At 39.9% G+C, this 26916-nt stretch overlaps 1 protein-coding gene across 1 annotated transcript; it reads left to right on the top strand.

The window, feature by feature from the left end:
• Positions 1-26231, top strand: nr3c1 (nuclear receptor subfamily 3, group C, member 1 (glucocorticoid receptor)). Its single transcript, XM_030146254.1, has 9 exons — positions 1-305; positions 966-2161; positions 15368-15528; positions 15727-15843; positions 15929-16207; positions 16337-16481; positions 18435-18565; positions 20924-21081; positions 22518-26231. The coding sequence occupies exons 2-9, from the start codon at positions 966-968 to the stop codon at positions 22668-22670; spliced, it is 2340 nt and encodes a 779-aa protein (XP_030002114.1). The 5' UTR covers positions 1-305; the 3' UTR covers positions 22671-26231.
• Positions 26232-26916: the final 685 nt, after the last annotated feature.

Below are 26916 nucleotides of genomic sequence, written 5' to 3'. Positions count from 1 at the left end.
CCATTTTGTATGTTTTTCCTGGAGGTTAGCGCCTACTTTCCTAATGGCTAGCAGCGACTCATCTTAGCACAGCCTCTTCAACAATTTGTAAGACAAAACATAGCTAGGTAAATTTGGAGGACTGGATACTAAGAAAACACCTCCAACTCGGCGTGTTATTGTTTTATTTAGCCATGTAGCAAGGATACGACGCATGAGGCGTAGCGTTAATATAAATTGAGTCAGTGTTGTGGACTACCACTTGCAACCAAAACAATGTTGACAGTCGACTTGTGCACACATATCAACAAACAGTCATTTGAAGGGTAAGTATGCTTTTTTAATCAGTTGTGAATATCTGTTAGCCTAAAGCAGATGAAACAAAGAAACACACTGAAGATTTAATATCACAACATAAAGGCTGTGTTAGCTAGCAAGCTAAGCTCACTGTCATCGACATTCAGGCGAAATGTAGGCACGTAGTCAGTTAGCTGTTAGCCACATAGCTACTTACCGTACCAACAGTTAGCAATAAAGCTGCTACTAGCGCACATATGACTACGGTAAAGTTTGCGTTTTTCTGCTTGTGTTGTGTTGTCAATCCCGTTTATATTACGGTCGCCTCAAGTACGGTGCATAGAAGTATAGTGTAAATGTATCAATACGTATTAGCATGTTGCCACTTGGTGTAGCTAACGCAGCTAACATTTAGTATCTTTAGCCACGTTAGCTATCAAGGGCGCGCAGGGGGGCAAACTTGGCAACTTTACCCAGCCATATATCGACTTGATTATTTAATGATGTTATGCATGTGCTTGACCTACAGTCATATCAGACCCAAACGTAATTAAACTTTCTTAGCAGCGATAGTTTTCCACGATATGAGTAAATCTCTGTAAATCCTGCTTGGATGTTTTAGAGGTTGTTACTAAGCTACTTTTTCCATAACTATTTGTGTCTCTCTCTTTGTCTCCGATTGTAAAAAGATGGACAAAGGTGGAGTGAAGAAGATACCGTACAGACGAGATGACCATTTAAGTAAATTGGTCTACACTGAAAGTTCAGAGGAGAGAGGTCTGTTGAAAGTGGCTCCCCATAGTGCCATGTCCATCACCTCTGCCACCTCTGTCGTTCTTCCATCCACTCCCTTAATGCAGCCTGGACAGGTACCCAACGGCCTCAGCGACAGCCCCCTTCCAGAGGAGCTCACCTCCGCCTCAGTCACTGCCACAGTAGGCTCCTTGGTGGACGACTCAGAACCCAGGGGCCTGACCAAAGATCAAAAATCTCAGCAGTTGCTCCAGGCATCCGCCACCTTTGGTCGACAGATCTTAGGGGATTGTTTGCCCCAGTTAGAGGCCACCATAGCAGACATTAACCAGTCCTCTATGGATTCACTTATTGGGGGATCGGATCCCAACTTTTTCCCACTGAAAACAGAGGATTTCTCCATGGATAAAGGAGATCAGGATCCCATTGACCTTGATCATGCTTTTGATCACATTGGGAAAGATGTGGATGTGAACCAGAAATTGTTCAGTGATAACACACTGGATTTGCTCCAGGACTTTGAGCTCACTGGTTCCCCCTCTGATTTTTATGTTGGGGATGATGCTTTCCTCTCCACTTTAGCAGATGATTCCCTGCTTGGGGATGTCAGCTCAGAGAGGGACATTAAGCCTGCCGTAGTTGAGAGCACTAATGGTTGTGGCACAGTCTCTGTTGCTCTCAATGGTAACAATATTACAAGTCCAGATCAGTCCAGCTCTGGCGTATCCTCAATTTCCTCCTTAAGTCCGGCATCTAATTTATCTGCATTGGTGAAGAAAGAAAAAGATGCTGGATTTATTCAGCTCTGCACGCCAGGTGTGATCAAACAGGAGAAGACATCAGCAGGCCAAAGTTACTGCCAAATTAGTGGCACGCCCACTGCAGACCTGCCCAACTCGAACCCCATCTCTATCTGTGGGGTCAGCACTTCAGGAGGACAGAGCTATCATTTTGGAGTCACCACTGAGGTGCAGCAGCAGAAGGATCAGAAGCCTGTGTCCAGTCTGTATCTCCCTGTGACAACCATCAGTGGGACCTGGAACAGAGTCCAGACTACCGGGGACAACACAGGAGTACACAGAGCCAGTGAGACTTTCTCAAGCTCTCTCTCCTATCCCACAAACTTTACCAGGTAAGATAAAGGGTAGTACTCAGCTACATGATCTGACCTGATTTCATCCATCCCAGGTGATCTTGCATATTTCTCTGTTTAGCTCATAACTTCTGCATCTCCAGAAACACTTTGTAAATTGATCAGTAATACCCGTGTTTGGAATTTGTCATATGTGGCATGACCAAAAGCTCATATCGATATAACAATACATACTGTGATTTAGCACGTTTTCTAGAAATTCAGTGAGCAAATGTGCAATGAATCAGTCATCCTAGAGCAGGGGTCACCAACCCTGGTCCTCGAGATCTACTATCCTGCATGTTTTAGACGTTTCCCTCTTCCAACACGCCTGGCAATCGTTATCAAGCTTCTACAGAGCTTGATGATAGGCTTATCATTTGAATCAGGTGTGTTGGAAGAGGGATACATCTAAAACATGCAGGATAGTAGATCTCGAGGACCAGGATTAGTGACCCCTGTCCTAGAGACATAAACCCTGATAGGGTGATGAAGGACTTTGATTACCCTGATGGGGTTTATTTCATTACATAGCCTTACAGTACTTTACAGTACGTTATCCCATTTATTACATGACACCAATACTTTTGAAATTATTTTATTGATTTTAATTGTTATATTTTGAGTGTATGACCATAACTTATGTCTTAGAACTAGTTTGTTATTGATATTAATCAAGTGTGATATAGAAATAACAAACTGTAGAATGCAGTTATTGACCAATTGCCATTGAGTATTCAGCAATTCCCTGTAATGATGCATTTTGAATTATATATCTTGCAAATGAAATTCCTTTAGTTTACTTTATATTTGCTTTTTATTCTCCTGCTGTTGTTTAGAACAACAGGATGCTTTGCACAAATGTAAAAACATAAACATAAAATACTTTTCAACTCTGCAGTACTCTCTCTGAACAGTTTGGCCTGATTTTTGTGTAGGTGGTAAAAGAGGTTAGTGGAGTCTATTGCGGGGAGCAGTCTGTGGCATAATTTGCAAAGCGCAGAATGTTGTGGCTTGTGTCAGATTTTTCGTATCCAAACCTCATCCATGTGACAGAAGTAGCCCCTCTTCTATGTATGAGATTCTCATTTTGTCTTGGCAAGTCAGAGTCCTATTCAGAATGATTCCGTTCGGTGTCGTCATCCATCCTCTTCCATGTCTATCTGTCCCCCTAATGCAAATTACCTGCCTGAATGTATTTTCCATTGTCATGTGATATGTATTGTCCTATCACACAGACCTACTATCAAGAATATACTGTATACGAATATCTTTTGTGTTATACTTTCATATTAGAGCTGATATAGTCCATTAAATAGATTATATTATGTCATATGTAGTTATGTTGGGTATGCATTTCCCCTTAGTGTGAACACATCACTGATTACCAGTTAAATTCATGCTTGAACCATCAGCCTTACCTGCATGGTTAACCAGAGAAACTACCTGTAAAACGTCAGCCTTTAAGCATATTTGCTTTCCTGATTCTTGCTGTCAGGTTGAAAATCATTAATTAAAAGTACTGGCTGCTCACAGCTTTATGGTTCACCTGTTCATAACCTTGTTCAATAATGAATGGTTCCGTGGTTTTAATTGAGGCATCTTCAACAGATTATGAAGCTGTAATGCAGTCAACAAAGGATTAAAAAGGCTTCAGCTTTCATTTGGCGGAGGCTGATCCATTTAAAAAAAAAAAAAAATCCCCATCAGCCCCCGATGTAAAGACATCCCTTTTATCGCAAGTGATTTTTTTTTTTTTTTTTTTTTTTTACTTTTTGTTTATTAATTTTCAAAAGAACAAACAATGAACATGAGATCATCATGGGTGTTACAATTAAACTTAAAATGTTCTTTTACATCATGCACACATACATCATTGTACAATTATGGTTGTATGAATCAAGGTGCGTACACAGTCCATTTTTCCCAGCGTTCAGTACATTTCTCCAACTCAAGTCTTAAAGCAAAAGTAAGTCTGTCCATACAGTAAATTTCTTTAATAATCCCACACCAGAGGTCCAAAGTTGGAGGGTCGGGTTGCAACCATTTTCGGGTTATAGCTTTCCTAGTACTTGCCAAAAGTATCTTCAATAAGTATTTATCCTTCTGAAGGACTGTTTCCGGTATTTTACCAAGATATAATATCACAAGTGATTTTTGATTAATATTTTCAGCATAAATAACATTATTGTTCAAATGAATGTTGATTGCTTTCCTATTACTGTTTTGCCGCTCAGTCTGACTTACCTGGTTTCACAAATCAAACATTACAAATATCAAAAAGGTGCTTCTGTTGCTGCATGATTTCTTAGTTCATGAGTACGCAATCGTAAATCAAATCTGTAAGCGCAAATCATGTGCAATAGCATAAGAGCTGCAACAATTCATTCATTATTGAGTCAGTTGACCACTATTAAATTGATCAACTACTATTTCGATAATTTTTAATGGTAAAAGAATTGTCAAAGCTGTCTGATGCTATATTTCGTATTAACTATTATTCCTGTTCATTCTGTTCCTATTACTTTTTAGTGTTTTCGTCTGAATTTTTTTTTTCTGCTGTGGCTGTAAACTGAATATGTGAATGCACTTGTTTATGGGCAAAATAAAACTTTTGAAAAGGTCAGCTTGGACTGTGGGAAATACTAGTGAAGATTTCCCACCATTTTCTTTACAGACCCAATAATTAATCAGTTTGTCAAGAAAATAATCAGTACATTAGATTTAAGTGAAAATAACCTGTAGTTGAACCCCATTTCTTATGTGTGAAGAATGGAGGGGGTTCAGGCTCCTCCCTGTCATGTATTTACCCCCACTGTAGGTTTCATTTTGCTGCATATTGCTGTATAACCAGAGAACCAAATGGTGACTCAGTTTGTCCTTGCAGTTGATATATGAGGTGGTGGGCGTGTTGAGTGTGAAAAAACAGTTAACCCTTAAGTCAGGTTCTTAACCTGTTAAGTCTGCCTGGAAGGGCAGGGCTGCAGCTTGAGGCTCAGTTGTAGAGAGAGGATGTGCTGTCAGATATCCAGGGGAATTCCACTGTCATCCAAGTCAAGACTTTGAATGTTGTTTTGTCTTGCATGCTGGACAAGCCTGAACACTATGTGTGTTTATAACATGTCATAGTTTCAGTGTGTGATTCAGAGTTTTCTAAGTTATCTAAACTACTTTTAATCCAACAAACTAGCTTTACTTGTTCCAATGTGTATGGGGCGTCTACGTAACTATTGTGGTGTGATGAGGTGATTATTTTTTTGGGCATTTCTCTCTGCTCTCCCTGTGGCCAAAAATAAACCTGAGATGTTCACTTTGTTAACTTGAAGCAGACTGGTCTATGAGGAGCAGCAGAGACATTTCATTCAACAAAGTGAATCAATGAGTTGTGGCGTTTAGAGAATGGTCAGGCCTGTGAAGAAAGAAAGGAAAGTCTTCCTGTGTAGGGAAATGTTTTTTTGAAAAAGGCTGCTTGTTCACTGACTTACTCATGTGATACTGCTGAATCTTAATTTATGCTGCAGTTTCTTTGCAATAAGCTCCCATTCAGATGAATGTAGTTTGTCCACTCGCAGTGTTTTCACTTCCACCCTGATCCCACAAAGTGTCTTTTGTTAAGTTATTGCTTTGCTACCCTGTAGACTTGTTGGAGTTCAGCTGTGATGTGGGCTCTTGAGCCCAGTTGTGAAGCAGCCCTTCATCACAGTCACATGACTAAAAGGCTTTTTTGTGTGTGTGTGTTTATGTCTCTCCTTGCATTCTTGCCAATGTAATTAACAACATCTGACAGGGAGTGATCAGGTGAAATCTCGAAGATTGGCATGCAATCCTGCAGTGTCATGCCAGTAAGGTCTCAAATGCTGGTTATATTATTTTTGTAAATAGAACCACCTTCACAAGGATTTCACAGTGGTTACAATGTCAGATGACCTGCACATACTCCTCATTTTCATTTCATATGTGGCTTTCATTGCCCTCACTTTGTGTTCTGTAAAGGTCTGTGTTTAAGAATAGGATTGTATCTTTGCCTGTGGTGTGAGTGTGGATAACTGTGTGTAGGTGTGTGTGTGTTGTTTTGGTTTTGACTTATCAGTGTGTAAGCTTAGCGTTTCTGCGTGTGTTTGCTTCTGCTGAGTGGGTGTTTGTTTTTGTGCAGAGCCTGTTCACTTCAACCTGTGTGACATTTAGCGGCTTGAAATTAGCTGCGGTGACTCTGTGGCTGTCAGGCGGCTGCCATCGAATCACCAGCTCCTCCAGCTTGTCACGCTATGGTACTGCCGCTGCTTCCTGCCAAAGCTCAGAGGATCACGCATTGGCAAACACTACCTGACCTGCTGTAGGCCCCAAGTGTTGCTGCTCTTTGTCTTCTAGCATTATTTCAGCCTGCTGGGGCTGACAACCACTCCTCTCCTACAGCACTAGTGTTTTAATCTTCCCATGCTCTGTCTGTTCATTATCCCAGTTTTATGGTCTGACTCAGTGCTCTGTCACAAACAACTGCACTCACACAATGAAAACGGCTTCACCTTAAGAAATGCTTTGTTCTTGTTTGGTGAAATACACACCCTCATTGCATGAAAACTAGTTTTCATGCAGAATGATCTGATAGCTCAGGACTTTGCCTTAAAAAATACCTGAGGCAATATACAGAGATATAATTCCTTTGGTAGATAACCACACAGCTCATTTAGTAGGCCTGTGTTATGTAACCTTTGTTTTTAATGTGGCATTTCCTCCTCCCATCTGTGATTGGCCCAGGACATTAGAGAAGGGATCAGTTAGTGGGTCAGATGTAATGACTTAGCCATATATCCTGCTGCTGACTGCAGCCACTGCCCCATTTTGTCTCTAAGTGCTTTAAGAATGTATGATCTATTAAAAGGTACGCTGTATGTCACAGGAATTTGTTGGACTTAATAGATTTTAATAGAGGAACATTGTTTGCAGCAGTGAATAGAGCTGTTCTCACATCTCAGACCAGACAAAGCCATGTTGTGTTTTCTATTAATGGCGTGCATGTTTCTACTTCAAGTGACGCATGGTTCAGCTTCTCACACAAGAAGAAGGTCATTCATTCATTCACTCTTCCCTGCAGGGATGGGTTCACAACTTAAGTTTTTCCTTTTATCATTGTGATGTAACTGTTCGAAACACGTTGATCCCTTTTCAGTTTCTTTCTGAGTTGGAACTGCTAAACAAATACTTAGTAGTTGTTTGTAAATAGTTCAGTTGATCAAAATAAGCATGAATTGGAAACTAAGGAAGTATATTGGCCAAAAGGGTTTGATATGGTACTTAGCTTTGACACTGCTCCCTAGATACTTTATTCAATATCAGTTTTACACTGAAGCAAATAGAAAATTACTTTACACGTTACCGTAAAGAGGATTCTTTTATTCGTCAGCTCGCATGAATTTTTACACACTTGAAAAAGTAGTTTGAATAACGAAAGTAGTTTCATTACTCAAAATATAAACATCTATTTACCTCACTGTGGTTTAAATGAAGTTGTCTTTTGTAAACTCACATTTTATACATAAGCACTTTGGAGCTTTTCCACTAAAAACACTTTTACAACTTAAAACTAAACAACCTTACCATGACTTGAAGTTGTATCTGAACAGAAAATCATTCATACAGACATGTATAAAAGCTGTGCATTGATGAGACTGGGGTTTTGAAATATTTTCATTTATATCTTAAATATATGGATATTCTTCCTTTTTGTCCTAAACAATAGTATTTTAACCTTTGTTGGGGGAAAAAAAGGCAAAGAAGAAAGGCCTTTTGATAACTATTGTATGGAATTTATTGTCCATAAAAATGGTCATTAGTTGCAGCCGTCACATTACCAGAGGAATAATGCATGAGGCATAGTTGCAGAGTAACTTGTTGTTGGCTGTCAGAGGAACCAGGCCGAATGAAGAAATGCCCAAGCAAGTTTAACAGCAGATCTCTGTGTCTTCACTTAGATGGTAAGACTCCAGAGAATATAACATGTGGGAATATTGAGTCAACTTTGGAAACTTGCTGTGACTCACCACTGCATAAAGCACAGGAAGAACACTGCTTGAAAACAGACAACCAGCCTGACGCTGCTTTAAAGACATATGCTGATTTCTTTTCTTTCCCAGGAAAAGTTTTCCCCATTCTACAAAAGATAAACAACTAGTATATTTGGCATGCAAAAAAGCACAAGTGCCTATTTAAGCTGTAAAAGCAATCAAATTACATCCTGTTGAAATGAATGTATGGTTCCACCCCTCTGGGCTCTCGGGAACAGCTGCAGGACTTTGTAAACGACCTGTTGAGTGTGTTTGTTTCATTATAAATGACTCATGATGATAGTGGAGCTGACTATACTTAAAATATACATTATTGGCTTTGAAATGTTGTAGTTTATCAAACCATAGTAGTGACCAGTGTGATAGACTTTGATTTCAAGTCTCCACTACAGGATATGAGATTAGGCCAGCGCTTGTGAAGTACATATCAGTCTGTCAGATGTATTAAGATTGGGTTTGGTGCTTGATTTATTATGTTGGTACTGTTTTCTTTACATGCAGGTTATATTTAGTACAGGCACCGTTCCTTTTGGCACTGTGTTTTGAGACTAATCTGTGGTCAGAGTCACCTCTCTCTCTCTCTCTCTCTCTCTCTCTGTCCTCTATTTTTGCTTCCTGCAGCCAAGGGTACAGACCTTGACTGTCAGCAGAAGCTTTCAGAGGCTGTAAATCACCTTTTATCATTCCACCAGTGTGTGTGTGTGTGTATGTGTGTGTGAGAGAGAGAAATGCATGTCAGTTAGCGTTCTGTATTATTCATGAGTGTGTATTTGTGCATGTGTGTGCATGTGGGTGTGACATGAGCTGTGTAGCATGCAGGCAGGCGGACCACAGAGCACTGCTGTAAAGCTCTCACTCTCCTGACCTACTTTCTCTCCCGCCTCCCCACAGCTGGCGCCGAGTAAACGCACCAAATCAAATGCCAGCCATTCCAGTCTCTTTCGCGTTATTACCGCATTCCCCTGTAACCACAATTTTGCTTTTTTTGTCAAGTTTTTGTTGTGTTTTGACACTGAAACAGCTTACAGAAATTCCCCATATTGAAGTTAAGAGGATATAGCTAAGTCTGTGTTTTGTTTGTACTTTTCCTTCTAACTTTAGTTTACAGCTGTCGAGTCAGCAAAGTCAAACTTTGGGAGTGGGTTCCTCCCACATTCCAGTGGTATCCAGCTGCACACAGTAGCAGTGAGCCTTCAATTCATTTTACAGGCATTGAAGCCACCTCCTACCTCCACTCACAGCCACTAACTCTTCCTGTTAGAGACAAATATGGAACCTGAAATCCTTTTCACTTGATTTCTTCTTGTGCTCGTCGACAGGTTAGGTTTAGTCTTCCTTTCAGGCTTGTGAAGCCAAGTGTTAAAAGTTGCTCAGGGCTATAAAATGTAGCTCCCATTGAAACAGGTTTGTCAATAAAGAATGAAGGAGACAAAGGCTCTTTGCAGACAGTGTCATGGAGCATCACAAGTAGGACATGTAATGACCTGAAAAATCAGAATAGGAATGATTATAATGGAACAGTTAATGCAACACCTATCCAAATCATATAGCTTTCCTGTTGGATTGATTTGCAATGATAGAATGGTTTCATTTCAGTAACAATGCACCAATGTCATGCCTATGTGGCCTTGCTGTCTGCTTTTAATAGAGGGCAGTTGCTGCAGATATTTTAGAGAAGTCCTGCCAAACAAACCAAGTCTGTCCACTCCCAAATATACACTGTGTTGTTGTACATGTGAGGATGATTCAGAGCGTGCAGACCAAGTTCCCCTTTCTACTTTCGTGCCTCTTACTTCAGAGAGAGAAAGAGCGAGAGAGACCACTTCTCTAAGGTAAAGACCGGAAGATGTTTGTACACGGCTGATTAATGTGAGTAGCACAGATTCAGCAAACGTAACTTTCTTTCACTTGTAAAACAGATTGAGGTTGAGGCCTCATTTATTATTACCAAGTACAAGAAACACAATGAAATAGACAATAAAACAAATAAAAGGCTATTCAGTAAAATAATGAAACTCTTACAATAACTGTGGCCATTAAGATCCAAAACAAATTAATCAGCTAAAGCCAAAGTAGCTAGAAGTAAAATGTGATTAAAAATTTAAAATGCCCTAAAGGTAAAAGTTTGAAATCTGTATGCAATTTATTCCAAGTAGCAATTTCATAACTAAAACTTGATTTTCCAATCTCATTTAAAACAACCTGCAGCTGCGATATAATTCAGTCATGTGAGCATGTATAAGAGTCCACAGTTAAAGCCAATAGAGAGGTGACATGAGGTAAAAAGCCGTTATGATCTTATTAATAAATAAATAATGTCCCAGGTCTTACAGATGGCTCCCCAACTATGGCCTACAGCTCAAAGTGATGAACATTGTCATTATCACCAGTAATAAATCTGAGAACACACAGAAGACATTACAGCCTGACATTTTGGAGTATTTTCTGTTTTATTGAGGGGAGCCTCACTATGTTCATATAATGCATACATACATGTTCATTTTAATGTTAATCTCTGAAGGGGCTCATTAGCAGGGACAGGAACTGAGGTAGGAGGATATAGGCAAGTGTACAAAGTAAGATGCAAAGATCAGTCACACCTAAAAGGAAATGGGGTGACATTTTTCCAACACTGCTCTAACTGCTGTATGTACAATATGTGGTGACAGAGAAGCTGGACCTGCCAAGACACTCGTGACACTGACGCTAAGAGGAGATTATGATTTGTTAAGCAGGGCACTGGGCCATCAGCATTATCGTAAGTGCATTAAGTGGCTTGCCTCATTGAGACCCAGGCTGATTGATCACACTCCAGCAGACCTCAGTGTAAACTTTTGCAAAGCTGCTGGTGTTGAATTCGAGGCCCATCAGAGGGAGGTTGTGCTTTCGTGCAGTGGCTGTACCCTGACCGATAGTAAACTCTGCGGGAATGCGAGAACTTCCTGTCAATGGCAAGCACTCAGTTCAGCAGATGGTTTCAAAAAGAGGAAATTTGGTCTCCCTACATTGCCGTGCAGCTATGACTGGTTTGTCTCTGACAGTCCACAAGAATGCATTTGTAACTTGTGTTATGGGCTGGTTTAATGTCAGCAACTGAAACCAAAGTTGTGCGTAAATACTGGATAGAAATGACATCACTTCAGGCCTACTTTGTTGTTGCACACACAAAGAGGCTGCAGTAATTGGATTTGGACCTGTGGCAGTAAAGCTGTGCTGCTGACATCATCTTTGTAGGCCAGTGAAGGATACACCGGTTACTCCTGCACACTGCGCCATCAGGCGCTAGACTTATTAGCAGCATGTTAAGGAAACCCCAGATAAATGTGTTTAAGACAGATGGCATAGTGGGTACATCATCACGGTGGCACAGCTCTATTATATGAAATGTATGTTACGTACTCATTCACCCAGCTGCTGCTGTCTGTGTTTACTGTAGCACAGCAGGGAGCCAAACAGCAGGTATTCAGAGCTTAGAAATACAGTTCTGATTTATAATGCAACAGGATGATTAATAATTCACAATACCTTTGACAAAGTGCTGATAGGACCACATTAAGAGGAAATAAAGGTTATTTTTTAATTATTGCTCATTCCCAAAACTAGATATGAAGTATTTTAAAACTATTTCTTGCAAATCAGTATTGATTTGTTTGATTTCCTTCATGTCAGTTTTCACAAACGGTTTTCTTATGTAACTTTAAGCACTGCATGATATGGTTAAAAATAACATAACATGCTGCGCACCTTTAATACCCCTCGGCCAAATGTAGTGTAAGATTCTGTTTTAAATTACTGCCCTATAATTTAGATTAGATTGTCTTTGTGTAAAATTTATTACATACTTATTTATGTGAAAGTACTCAGATATTATACTTGCACAAGTACATTTGACCTTGAAAAAATACATCAAGGTGACCTATTTCCAATAGGCTTCTGCTCCATGCCGAGATGCATCCACAGTATAAATTTGGTGCAGATATCTCAATGCATTCTTCAGATAATGCAATTATGTTGTTTAATGGACAGACAGACGGACAGACATTAACAAAGCAATTACAGTACCCCTCGGCCGAGGGGTAATAATCCAATTTTTTTTTTTCAATGTTCTTTCTAATTACAGCTTTCTAAATTTGAATAATTTTGTTTTCTTTTTTCCTCTCTGACAATAAACTGAATATGTCTGACTCAGCTTTTCTGACATTAAGTAGGCAACACAACAAGGGTGATACAGTTTGGTGATAAACAATATTATGAGGGAAAATTCAACCATTACTAATAACTTTGAAACATACTCTTTAAAGGTGGAGTCTGAGATGTTTTTCTGGAGCATTCGTTACTATATTCCTTAAAATCCCCTTCACACCCCGATTACAAGTAATTAATTAAATGCTCTAACACAAAAATTAAAAAAATCAGTCACCTGTGGAACGGACAGGACTGAAAAAACACCAGCCAGTCATTCTGAGCGCCCACTCGAAATGATTGAACGGTGATATGTTTATCAAACTCAACTGCCATTCACCCCTCCCCCCTCTGCACGTATCCCTCTTCGAGCATGAATCGCACGTTCCCAGAGGCTGGAAGCGCTTGTACAGGAAGTGAAGCCATGGTGATGGTTCACCGGCAAACTGTTTTGTCGCTAACATAAATCACTAGGAAATGTAACATTAGTCACATAGGTATGAACTGGGGCTGTTCTGTAAGAGCGGGAGTGTTGAAGGAAACTGAATGAGGTATGCATGGATATGCGAGCCGGAGGCTCAGCCGGGGCCGTAGTTGGTGTCGGAGGCTCAGCCGGGACCGTAGTTGGTGTCGGAGGCTCAGCCGGGATTGTAGTTGGTGTCGGAGGCTCAGCCGGGGCCGTAATCGGTGTTGGAGGCTCAGCCGGGGCGGTAGCCTGTGACGGAGCCTCAGCCCATGTAGGAGATGGAGCTGTGGCCATGGCTGGGCCTGGTCTGGACCACATACGCCGTTGGAGCCCAACCCGGGTCCGGAGCAGCAGCTGGCGTATTATTGCTGTGCAGCGCTCGTGAACCCTCGGGAACAAGCATTGCGCGTGCCACTACTCTGGAGGCGTGGCTTTGGAGGGACATCTGAAGAAAGGGGTTTGGACTTTTAAATTGAGTATTTTCAAAATGTAGCTTGCTTGAACCGTTTTTCTAAGATCTCAGACCCCACCTTTAAGACAAAAAAATTGCTGAAAATGTCATTCCGCTCACTGTAGGCAGCATTGTAATTTGCCATTGTATTATGACTCTTTTTGCTTAGGTACATGCACACACAACTAATTTTAATTGGTGTTTTTTAAGCTAAAACTTGCAAACATAAAAATAATGACATAAAAATAAAGAAAACTTTAAAACATCCAATAAATGTGGTAACTTCCATTTTGCATGTTTTATATGGTAGCTACCTCTCAGTATCACTAAATCCACAACATCACCCTTCGTCAAGTAACAATCACATTTTTGACAGTAATGCAACTAGATCACCATAAATCTTCCTGGATATTGACATTTAAACTGCAACCTTAATTTAATTACACAAGCAATTACAATTTGATTAATAGTGTAGCCCTAGCTGCAACTTTAATTTAGCATTTTTTATACAGTACCTCTCTGTGAATCCAAAAAGTCAATATACACACATTAGATGTTTATATAAGAATGCACACACTGAAACTATGAATTAATTGTGCAGCTCTATAAACAATTAGGCTAATTGGTTAATCATTAAAATAGTTGTTAGTCACAGCCCTGGATAACTAATTGTTTGGGTTTTTTTCTTTAGCGTAGTAGAAAGAGGTGTGTCTTTTTAGTCAATCCGAGGTTTCACTTATCATAGCTGATCCAGCAGGAGGTGTTTAAACAAAACCCCAGAACAAACCCCATGAAACTAAGGGGAAACACTCAACAGAAGATTGAAACATTGCAGAGTGAAGTTCATAACACTTAAGAAATGACAGCCCCTAACTGTCAGCACAGCAGAAGGAAATGGGCAGACGTATTATTGACCACAGTGTGTTCAGAAAGCTCTTAGTTCTGTCACGGCTAGACGACCTCCTCAGAGGCCTCTGTCTGATGTGTTTTCTTTTTTTAATCCACTTGCTGAATGCTTGTGGACCTCAGGCTTTGATGTTTCTCCCAGGTTTTCTCATCCTGCTACACCCACTGACTGCTAAAGTCTGTCCTGCTTTCATGCTAATAACCCCGTGTTGTATAACTAACTGTGAACTTGGTTGCCCTGATCGAATCTGCATGTGTGTTAGTGCAGTGATGCTTCAGAGCAGTGCTTGTCAGATAAAGAGGTTAGTCTCCATTGTGTTGACAGACGTAGAGGCGGACACATGGACTGACAGACGCGGTAGCTGCCCAGCTCAGGCTCAATATCCTCTTAGAGTGGGTGTTGTTGTTGCTGAAGCCACTGGGTTTGAAAGGGGGTGTGTACCTCTGTCGCATGGATGCAGCAAAGCCCAGCGTCCTCTAGTGGCTGCTTTGAATAAGTGCATCTGTCACAACAATTGACGTGTAGAAATATTTGTGGTTCCATCAAAGTCACAAGTGTTGTTTTCTGACAATCTCCAGCTTTAGGATGTGACCACTGGTGTTCACATAATTGAGGCTTTAAATGCTTCAACAGGAACAATGGGGCTCACTTTTCTCCAGTCAAGTTGCGGAGAACTTGAGGCAGAGTTGAGAAGAAAGAGCACATTGACTCTAGCAAGAGTTTATCTGTGTGTAGTGTTGGTGCTGTTTATTTGTGGAAGGTTCCAAACAAGAAGGGTCACTGGGTTGCTATACCATCAGACGTGGACAGTCGACTTACTATATGTATCATGATATGGGTACGGTGTCTGTGCCAGAACATATTTGCAGTTATTTGACTTGCATGCACTCTCAGCTGCTCCTGTATGTTGCAAGTCAACTGTAGAAGTGTTCTTAATGTACATATAGACAGTATAAAATATAATCTACACAGCAAGATCCACTGTTATTAACTTAGAAGGAGTTCTAAACTCAACTTCTACTTGATCACAGTGAAGTTTTCAGTTTGTATCAAGGCTGAAAATGTGGTGAAATCACTTTATTTTCTGTGGGCTGGTAACTTATGACATTTCTTTTCTGTGTCCTCTTTCTTTCTCCAGTTCTTCCTCCAGACAGGAAGGGGGCACTGCTGCATCCCCAGCACAGGGAAAGAGCGCGACTCATAAAATCTGCCTGGTGTGCTCTGACGAAGCTTCAGGCTGCCACTACGGCGTACTTACCTGTGGCAGCTGCAAGGTCTTTTTCAAGAGAGCAGTTGAAGGTACAGAAGGGTTTTTTTTTTAACATGTGAACTAATCACTTGTATTAAACCCATTCAGCTGATACCTGTTACATTGTAATCATTATTGTCATCACAAAGTAAATGACTCTGCTCCAACTAATTATTCTGTCCCCATAGAGAGTGTGCTTAACAAATGAGGGTAAATAACAGTTTAATCTTCTGCTCTGTGGGCCTCAGGGCAGCACAATTACCTGTGTGCTGGGAGAAATGACTGCATAATAGACAAGATCAGGAGGAAGAACTGCCCAGCATGCCGCTTCCGCAAGTGTCTGATGGCAGGGATGAACCTGGAAGGTACGCATTGAGGACAGTTGTATGAGTTTCCCCGTCTCCTCTTCTTCTCTGAGGCTCTTTTAAGTCTTAATTTTTTCCTTGGCAGCACGCAAAATCAAGAAGAACCGCTTAAAGGGCGTTCAGCAGAGTAACCCACCTGAGGTCATTCCTTCTCCACCGGTCGAGGCTAGATCCCTTGTACCCAAGTGCATGCCCCAGCTCGTCCCCACCATGTTGTCCCTTCTGAAGGCCATAGAGCCAGAAACCATATACGCCGGCTATGACAGCACCCTGCCCGACACCTCGACCCGCTTAATGACTACTCTGAACCGGCTGGGAGGCCGACAGGTCATCTCTGCCGTCAAGTGGGCCAAGTCTCTGCCAGGTTAGTACTGTAGTAGGATTAGAAACCGGCCTGCAGTGAGTGAGGGCTAATCCACTACAGTTGTTTACAGAAAGACTTAGGCAAAACGTTAGGCAGCTGATTGACATTTTTCTGTGTCCCTCCCCTCAGGTTTCAGGAACCTGCACCTGGATGACCAGATGACCCTGCTGCAGTGCTCCTGGCTTTTCCTCATGTCATTCGGTCTGGGCTGGAGATCCTACCAGCAGTGCAACGGCAACATGCTTTGCTTTGCACCAGACCTCGTCATAAATGAGTATGTACTGTCCTTTAATTTTCGATGTGAAGAAGGGCTAGTATTTTATATTTTACGTCTGAAAATGTAGAATATTTGGCTGCAACTGTCTATAAATTGATTAATTAAGTAGTTGATTGGTTTAGAAAGTGTCAAAAAGTAATACCCTTAAAATTTCTTGTTTGTTTTTTTCACAAAGATTGCCACAGAGGAGTAATGAAACCAGGAAATATTCCAACTGAAAAGGCTGGAGTTAGAGAATTTTGATTCCTTTTTTTTTTATCTTGAAAAGTATACAAACCAATTGATCAGAATCATCAAAATAGTTGCTGATTAATTTGACAGATGTCAACTAGATAATGACTGCCATGCACAGTGACGGTGCTGACAGATAAATTCACAATTCCACTGTGTTCATGTTGTGAACATGTTTGATAAGCCCATTACAAAAGACTGCCAGAAACACAATGAGTAAGAAAAATCACTTTGTTTACATGCAGAATACATCCACTCTCAGAATGCAAACATGGTTAATCAGATGAAGCCCCTGCCTGCCATCAACTAAGCTCAGATTAACAGTCAATTAGGTGGTGACGGCTAGTCTTTTTTTGTTTCATCATCATCATCACAATATTGAAGAAAGTTTCAAATTGATGATTTCCCCAGTATTACACCTCACATGTATTGTGAATACAACATTTCCATGATAGTCATATTGCCCTCTGCCTCTGTGTTTATGTGTTTGCTTATGTACAGTATATCACTGCAGCTTTGCACTGTTTATGTATGTTGTATCTCCTAAGGATCAAACAGTGTCTGTCAGCTGTCACCAGTAATCAGTGTTTCAGCCCTCAGACATTACACACATTATTAATCTGGTAGGAAACGGAGCTGTGAGTGTAAAGAGCAGTTGGCATAGTTACTGCGCTCAGAGCTGTAATAACAATGTGGTGTTTTTTTCCGTTGTACATAATGATAACATATGAACTGATGATCATAATTATTATCTTAAAACTTTGTCATCTCAATTTGTCAGTCTGCTGCAGGGCATCATAAAACATTTATTAGTTTTTTTGTCCAAATTGTTTCATTTGGAAAACAAAGAGGATTAAGGCTCAGAGCTGCAGAGCTGTGAAGTTTTAAAGTATTGAGAAACACTTAAACTGTTTTCATATTGTTTTATGTACCATAAAAAATGGAAAACATCAATGTTCATTTTGATGAATAGTAGTCTTACTGTTTTTGCATTCTTTTTTAGTTTGACTTACACTAACGAATGAAAAATGTCATTTTTACCTCCGCCAAGGAGGTTATGTTTTTGCCAGGGTTTGTTTGTTTGTTTGTTTGTTTGTCTGTTAGTGTGCAACATAACTCAAAAAGTTATGGACAGATTTGGATGAAATTTTCAGGGTTTGTTGGAAATGGGATAAGGAAGAAATGATTAAATTTTGGTGGTGATCGGGGGTGGGGGGGCCCACGGGGGGGGCACTGATCGTTAGTGTGCAACATAACTCAAAAAGTTATGGACAGATTTGGATGAAATTTTCAGGGTTTGTTGGAAATGGGATAAGGAAGAAATGATTACATTTTGGTGGTGATCGGGGGTGGGGGGGCCCACGGGGGGGGCACTGATCGTTAGTGTACAACATAACTCAAAAAGTTATGGACAGATTTGGATGAAATTTTCAGGGTTTGTTGGAAATGGGATGAGGAAGAAATGATTAAATTTTGGTGGTGATCGGGGGTGGGGGGGCCCACGGGGGGGGCCACTGATCAGCCTTGGCGGAGGTCTGCGCTCTCCGAGTGCTTCTAGTCTGATATATTTTTGCTTATTCTTGCACTTCATCAGAATATGAAAACAAACTCTTTGACTGATTTCTAAAGGAATACTGTGACTTTGTGCAGATGCCTAAATCAACATTGAGTTTAAGATGAAAGTTTGTCCTGCTTTAACCATTTTTTGTGTGATTGAAGGGAGCGGATGAAGCTGCCCTACATGGCTGACCAGTGTGAGCAGATGCTGAAGATTTCCAGCGAGTTCGTCCGTCTGCAGGTTTCCCACGATGAATATTTGTGCATGAAGGTCCTGCTACTGCTCAGCACAGGTGAGAGTCATGATCCTTCACCTTCTTCGACCGTTACACATTAATACAATCATTACAAAAGCCATTAGCTCAATCCAATACTGTCCACACACACTGAAGTGTAACATTGATGCATGGACAGCAGGGCTCGTGACTGCGACTGAATTACGGTCGCATGCGCCTGAGAATTTCGGTAGTGCGACTGTTTTTGAGATTACGATCGCACGGTGCGCCAATAAAAAAATGAGCGAAAATTAATACGTGCGCCTAGAATAATGGCTGCAGAAGTAACTCGTCAGCTGAAAATAAACAAGCTCCACGCCCCGCTGACTGAAGCGGAAAAACTAGTCCCCGCCCCCTCGCGTGCGCAGGCGGCATAAACAAAGGGATCAAATAACTCCACCGACGTTTGAAACAATCTCCCGCCAAACCCGGTTAGTAGCGCTGGCGTTGTTCCAAGTATTTTCCCATGACGTAATGTATCCTGCAAGTCAGATGATCATGTTGCGCGAATCAACTTGCTACACGATCAGCTGACCGTAACCAGCGAATCGAGGGGCTAATGAATAAACAACAAGCGGTATCCAGACGTGTACATGATTCGTCAAAAGTTTGACTTGACTTCAGGCGTGGTGTAGACCACAGTGACTAAGGGCCTTTAGGCCGTGAAATAAAAAAGTTGGTTGTTGCAAATAATGGTGTGATTCGTCTTTCTTCTCCAAGAACCAACTAAAGTATATACCACACATTGACAATTGTTTTGCACCTGTGTCAGTGTAAGCTTTTTCTTTCATACTCTATTCAAATACTTTATTCTAGGTTGTTAACATTGCTTAAATACATATAGGAATATTATTTGGTATGGCCAAGAGTTTTGCTTGTTCTCCAAATTTTTTATATAATAGTGGTGCGCCTAGATTTTAGCCTGTGCTCCTAACTTTTTAGGGTTAGGAGCACAGTGCTCCTAGGTCAAAAAGTTAATTTTGAGCCCTGATGGACAGGACAAGACAACACTTCACAGCATTTTTCCCATCTCATTAACTGACAGGCAGTGGATGTAAGCAGTGTTTTTCAGAGTTGCCGGCTTTAATACAGACATTTACACACACACAGTTTTAAGTGAACACAGTGATTGTTGAAAAAATTGTACAACACTCTTTTTTTCTGAAAAGCAGTGGAGATGAAGACAAACACAATTATCACCCCCAGGCTAAATTAAAACACTTCTATAACTATAATTACCAACTAGGGATAGTAATCATGAGCCAGTTCCAATATGTCTGATCGGAATCATGTGTTGCTGAGCTCCTCGGTTACTTCTTTTTCTTCTTACATGTGCACAGTTCAACACAAAGACTTTCATGCATCTACACTGTTGAAAAGTTGTGACTTTAAAGTGTCATGGTGAGCAGGATGAAAGGGTCCAAAGCATTGTTTCATTTCATAAAGCAAGATGATGACAGTGCTAATTGTAGTGTCTGTAAAGTAATCTTGTCAAGTAAGACTGAAAATACCAGCAGTATACTGAAAGATCTCTCTACTCAACATGTCCTGTGTTTAACAGTACGCACCATTTCCACTGCTTCTGAAACTAAGCAACACATCGGTTTCCCCGGGGAAATATCCTCTTATATTAGCATTAGCAACACGCAGGCAAGCTTAGCACATATTTTACTCAGAAAACCTAAATGAAAAGAAACTGTGGAAATATTCTTTAATTTCATCCATTTTAGGTGACTACAGACTGATACAAAAAAAACATCTACAGTCACGGAAAAAATTATTAGACCATCAAAAGTCATCAAAAACAATGGTTATGCAGTCAAGCACTAACTCCTTTGTGTATCATGTGACTAAAACAGACAGAAAAGAAAACATGGAATGCCTAAAAGCACTGTTTTTGGCAGTACAGTGCCATAGCCATTGATGTAAGAACTTAAGTGATTTTAGTTATTATCAAGAAAACATGGAAAATGGCTAGATATCAGCTATTGAATTAAAGTCTAATGAGCTATTTTTGTTATCATTATATTTGCCCAAACAAATGTACCTTTAGTTGTACCAGGATTTAAAATGACCAAGAAATTGAAGAAAACAAGGAGTGGTCTAATAATTTTTTCTGCGACTGTACCTGATGTTGTAAGCCTACACAGAAATTAGACTGGGAATCAATAGTGGAATCAGTAAAGAATCAGGCCAATAATCCAAATTCAGAATGACATTGGTATCAATAAACTGAATCACAGTCCTCACAGCTCTCATCAGTGTGCCGGATTTCTTCCATGTGTCTTTTCCAAGTATTGACCACTTCCCACCAGTACAGTATGTCATCCTTCCTTCTGTCCCAGATGTTGACCTTGAGTTTGCCCTCTGTTCCAGTGCCAAAGGACGGCCTGAAGAGCCAGGCAGTGTTCGACGAGATCCGGATGTCGTACATCAAGGAGCTGGGAAAGGCCATCGTGAAGCGGGAAGAAAACTCGAGCCAGAACTGGCAGCGTTTCTATCAGCTCACCAAACTGCTTGACTCCATGCATGAGGTACAAAAAGCCAGAAAAATCCTCAACTGTGCCTTTTTAGGAACAAGTTTCATGTATGTGTGCATGTTTGGCACTTATTTGTTCTAAGTGCATCACATATCTATCGACACCTTTTTTAAGATTAAGGCTGTAATTGTAAAAAAGGAATTTGATCGTCATAATTATGTATTCATCAGTGTATAATCATGTGAAGTTAGAATCATTGTGTTATTTATATCTGTAGATACAACTATAACGTATGTCTACAAAAGGGTGTACGTCCTCTTCATGTTGTTCCTCCTTGGGTCTACATTAGCTCAGGGAAAAAAATACAGGGGCTCTAATGATGACCTTCACAGTTTTAGTTATCACATAGGAGGGGGTGAGGCATGCAGTTGGTTACAATCTATAACTTCATTGCTAGACACCACTAAATATTACACTGAAGAGGTGGGATAACACTGTTTTTATTGTATCAGTCCTATTTGTAGTTTCACTTGATGTCACACACTCGTACTAATCCTGACTAGGAGGCGAAACAAGGCTTTCTTCTACGCCTGCCAGTCATTTTACCAGGTGTGTTTAGCTAAAATGTTCCATGGTTGTTGCTCAGTCAGATGCACTAACTGATGAGGAGATGCACCTGGGTTATGAGTCTACAGAATCCCAGAAGTCTAAGAAAGAAACCTCAGACATGTGAAGATATTTTTATCCTCCTGTTAACACTGCTGTTCAACTGAATACAGACACATTAGTCCGTCGTCCACAGCAGCAGACTGTCATCGGAGACTCATTTAACTACTTCTTTTACCAGCCTTTGCTGGGTCTCAGGAGGATATTGCTCTGAGTGCCTTATATAGATCACATGTGGCCAAAACATTTCTTGTTTTAATTATTTTAAGAGTTAATCTATTTGGCTTGAAACAGACATTCAATTGTCAGAGCTGTGCTCTGCGTCCAGGATCCACCTCACATTGAATCAGTGTTTTTACTCTCCAGGGCTCTGAAATGACATGACATAAAACTTGTTGACCACATGTGCATTTTGTACATTTTGTTTTGATGTTCAAACAGCAGTATTTGTGAGTTATCATGTTCAGTTGTTCTGGTTTTACCAGCTGAGTTACTGATGAATCTGCCACTTACTTTCATGCTTAACTATTTAATTGTTCGATAAAATACTTTCGTCAGACCACAGATTAGAAACACAACTAGTTAAGACAACAAAGGGCCAATGGAGAAGAAGCAGGAACAAGCTAATGTTTGGTATTTTACCTTAAAAAGTTAACGATATAAAAAATATCTTTAATGTCTTTAATATCTTTAACCTGTAATAGTCACAGCATAGATGATTGGTATCTCTGCAGATCTGGTGTACCCATTTAATTTTCATTTATTCCACATCTGCTGTTGTGTTGTTGTTTTTTTGGACTAACATGTTGCATTTGCATGTACAGATGGTTGGCGGACTGCTCAACTTCTGCTTCTACACCTTTGTGAACAAGTCCCTGAGCGTGGAGTTCCCAGAGATGTTGGCGGAGATCATCAGCAACCAGTTACCAAAATTCAAAGCCGGGAGCGTCAAACCTCTCTTGTTCCACCAGAGATGACTGTGTCCCATACCAGATGCAATGCCTTAAACACCCCCTCTCACCGCCCAGCCACCCAAACACCCACCCACCCAAATCCACCAGGAGCAACAGCAAAACAGCAGGAGCACTGAGGACCCAAGAAGAGTTAATAACGTTAGTGGGAACGAGCGTGACCCTTGTCGTTCAGGTCTGGAGGGAAGCAGTGGAGGGACTAGAAATGTTTGTGGAGAACCACGCAGCGAGCACAGAGGTTTTGTTTTTGTCTAAAATGTGGTGTATAACACGTAGGAATTGTTTTGTGAGTTCACAGATAATCACAAAGAGAAATAGGCTAACATCCATGTTGTCTCAGGTTTCTTACCTTCAAATACAGAACGGTATCTAAAATAGATAAAAACAAGTATCTATGTACAGGTTCTGATAGTATTTTCTACATTTTCAAAATCTAACAGTTTATACAGTTTTCCAGGTCATTGTTACCTGAGCAGGTAACAAAGCGTAATTAATAACATGCTCTTAAATAGGCTTTTAGACTGTATGTTCGTCTTTTAGTTTTTATAGGAGGTTGTAACAAGATGTTTTAGTCACATGGGGGGATTCTGCTTTCCAGTCATTAAAAAAGCATTATGTCATTGCTTTGATACTTTGGACATGGGGAAACAACCGTCTGTGTTTACCCATGTGATCCACTCAAAGGATGATTTCTCCCACAAGCTGACCTCTTCCAAGTTTACACACACGTGTATAAAAAGGGAAAAATTATGTGCCTTTTTGCTTCAAATATCATCCTATCCATCTCTTCCTACTGGTCGAAGGCATGCTTCTCTTCACCCATCATGGTCTACCCTCAGCATATGTTGATTGTACTTTGATATAACATGCACTTGCAACGTTTCCTTTTTGTTCAGTGGCTGTGTTTATCTTTAGAAGTGGCAGCTCAGTCATCCTGCGTGTGAAGAAATGATCTTTATCATCAAGAATGAATATTCAAAGCCTGCTTCCTCTAATGCAATCTCCCGCACATCTGATTCCTTAAGTGCGATTTGAGCACTTTGTATCCTGCTAAAGGCTTTAAAAGACTGTGAAGAAAGACTGTTATGCTGTCAGTCTTTACTCTGACTGTAGATGGAAGTTTCTTTTCTTTGTTTTTTCTTTTTAAAAAAAAAATAGCCCACTTTGATCTTTATTTTAGCCCCACCGTTGCCCTAATGATCTAATAATGGAATGTGACAGATACCTGCGTCTACCAATCAAAAAACAGGGCATTTTGTGTTGTGTTGTGCAAAGCATTTTAACCTCAGTAGGAAAACTAATTGCTCTTGTTTTAATGTGGCTCAAACTGGTTGAAAAATAACCGTCCCTCACTCATTCATTTCCTTAATTGTTTTTTTAATCTGTTTTGTAAAACTGACAAATATTAACATTCTGCCATGACTCTGCCGGTGATGATCCCTCTTCAAAAGAACGTGCATTCATTCTCTCAATGATTTACTATGCATCTTTACTTTGTTCCATTTGTCAAAGTGAACATTTGTTTGACAGATAGCTTGTGTACAAACCGGATCAGGCAGTGACACATTCGTCGCCAGGTAAAACACCCCACATGTGCTTGTGACTTTTGACCCCTCCTCCTCTTCCTCCCAGTTCAAAGCCCTGTAGCCACTTTGTCTTATCGTCTATCACACAGTATGTGTTTCTAGTATATTTGCACGTTTATTTGTGTAGTTGAGCCCCAGTGTTTAACAGCTCTTGGCATCAGTCACCTCACAGTCACCAATCCTAGTCGAAGCGTAGACTCACTGACCGGCGATTCAGGCAAAAAGGATCCTTCACTCTCTGGGAAGTATTTCAGTGCCAAAATCCTGTTTTGTCTGTTTTCAGTGATGCTGCAAGTTTGTCAGTGTTTATATTGAAAAAGAATCCAGCGGTGAAACGTCCAAATTTGTCCAGTGCTCTAAGTAAAGATGGTCGGAATTACAAGAACTTAAACTCGCTGAACTAAGTTTGTTAACTGACACACACACTCAGTTGTGTTGTGTAATACACAGAATAATGTGGGTCGTTCTCCTTTTCCTTGTGTTGTGCAAGTTAAGTGAGAATTTGAAATGTGTTGCTACATTTTCATCAGTTTAGCTCCATCTGCATGTTTCAAAACCCCGTCATTTTGTTTGTGTCTTGAGCACAAAATCATTAAGGTTTTAAGTGAAAAATCAACTTAAAGGTGAATTCATGTCATAACAGATCAGAGCTGATGCCCTGTCAGTTACGTACACTCAGAAAATATCTGATTATTCTCCTGTTAGTCAATGTATATGTAGCTTTGGAAACCAGCTTTTGCTACCACGACTGCAAATGTCAAAGCACTTGATGGAAATGATTTAGAAACACTCTCCATTCTCAGGTTGTTGAAATCTGATTCCCACAACACATTGTTGTCATTTTAGTGTTTTATGTTCTGACTGTAACAACCAAAAACATCAAGTTGAAATTCCCCAAATTGTCTGCCTCTGTGCTTTATGGTTTGTTTTTTTCCTTTCGTTTTCTCTTCTTTTCTTCAGGATACAGTTCACAGATCAGTTTTCCATCTGTCACACACACTATAGCATCAGAAAAAGACACTTGTTAGTTTTCTTCCTGGTGTAAAAACCATCTTCATCCACTGCCTGTGGGTTCCTCATGGGTTACTTTCACATTCAGTGTATCCAAATCTCTGCTGCTGCTCTTCATTGTAACAGGTATATACAAATATATATATATATATGATACAAGAACACACACTTGCCTCTTCTTGCTCAAAAATGTACCGTATCTTACCCTGTACATTTTTGAGAACAACTAAATATGCAATAGAAATGACATAATCTATCACCATCACATTACAAGATGTGGCTGCTTCCTTTTTTTTTCTGCGTTTCCGATAAGCTATTTGCATACAGGAGATTCACGTTTAACTTTATCTCTGCAGGCCAGATTTTTCAGGAAAAGATACACTTCGTCAGAAATCAGTCCACCCAGACTGCACAGAAAAGCCTATTTGATGTTTGACTACAAGGTGACCAAAGCAACTACAGTTCAATGAAACGTGTCAGCGTTGGCTACATAGCTCCTAGAAAACAAATGTACAGATCTTTGTTCTTTTTTTTTTTTTTTTTTTTTAGGAAAAAAAAAACATTTTTTACTCTAACGTGATGGCTTTGGTCAAATTGTGTAATACTGTGAATAGGATAGGAGTCAGTCTTTTTCACACTCAAACTGTTTGTGAAAGTAATCAACCAGCTTGAATCTAAAAAAAAAAAAAAATTGCACTACCCAAATATTGTTTGAAAATCTATTTTGTATAAAACATATGCAGACATTAACTTTTGAGAACTATCAAGGGCAGATCATGTTTCACTGGTATATGCTTTCTCTAAAGCTTTGTTTTGCTTACAGATTTGAATATGTACATATAATCCATTGTAAAGAAAATGTGGTGTATTTGTCTCCAGATAATAGTTTTTCTATACCCTCTGTATTATTTCTCCTCTGTAGTGTGAAACCTGTTCATCTTTTCCTCCATTGATTAAAGGTCGAACTGTTGGTCGTCGTCATCGTGTGGTTTTTCTTGTAGGATGTTGTGTTTTTTTTCCTAAGTTTTAGACCTAAACAAATCCATAATGTCTACATTTTTACTTTACTACCATCAGCACAACATTGTATTAAATGTACTTGACTGAAATTTCTGGATGTTTATTGCTAAAAGATCACAGTCACTTCTAATATTAATATTAACATTATTTACCACAACACACCATCACAGACACAAATACACAACAATTCAAACACTCGACTGACTTTCCACCCACAAGATTTCATCTTGTATCTTTTACATCTGTGGTTTGGTTGCGTATTTTATGCAGGTTTCATTTTGTTTTTCTTTTGTGTTTCTGTTGTTTTTTCATGTTCCATCTTTCATATTGTTAATGTTTTAATGTTGCGTCTCCTGCATCATTTTCGTTTTAATATTCTAGCACCCTTTTTTCTTGTTCCATCCTCTACATTGTTATTGTTGCATCTTAATTTTTTTTTCCTTTTGTACTTTTCATCTTTTTTTATGGTTTCCTTTAGTTTTTACTTGTTTTCATCTTCTTGTATCTATAATGCGTTATTTAATATGCTTTTTATTTGTCCTGTATTTTTCATCTTATTGCAACTTTTATGTCATTTTCACTGTTTCGTCTGGTGTCATATGATTTGCCTTTAATGTGTTTCTTATATCGCTTAT

Source organism: Sphaeramia orbicularis, chromosome 10, assembly GCF_902148855.1.
Source record: "Sphaeramia orbicularis chromosome 10, fSphaOr1.1, whole genome shotgun sequence".
Lineage (NCBI taxonomy): Eukaryota > Metazoa > Chordata > Actinopteri > Kurtiformes > Apogonidae > Sphaeramia > Sphaeramia orbicularis.
This window is presented reverse-complemented; position numbering and strand designations above follow the sequence as displayed.

Bases quoted from the DNA above. Each gene is read 5' to 3' on its own strand.
- nr3c1 (XM_030146254.1), top strand. From the start codon at position 966: ATGGACAAAGGTGGAGTGAAGAAGATACCGTACAGACGAGATGACCAT. The intron at 2,162-15,367 runs GTAAGATAAAGG...TTCTTTCTCCAG, and splicing joins TATCCCACAAACTTTACCAG to TTCTTCCTCCAGACAGGAAG. The intron at 16,482-18,434 runs GTATGTACTGTC...GTGTGATTGAAG, and splicing joins CCAGACCTCGTCATAAATGA to GGAGCGGATGAAGCTGCCCT.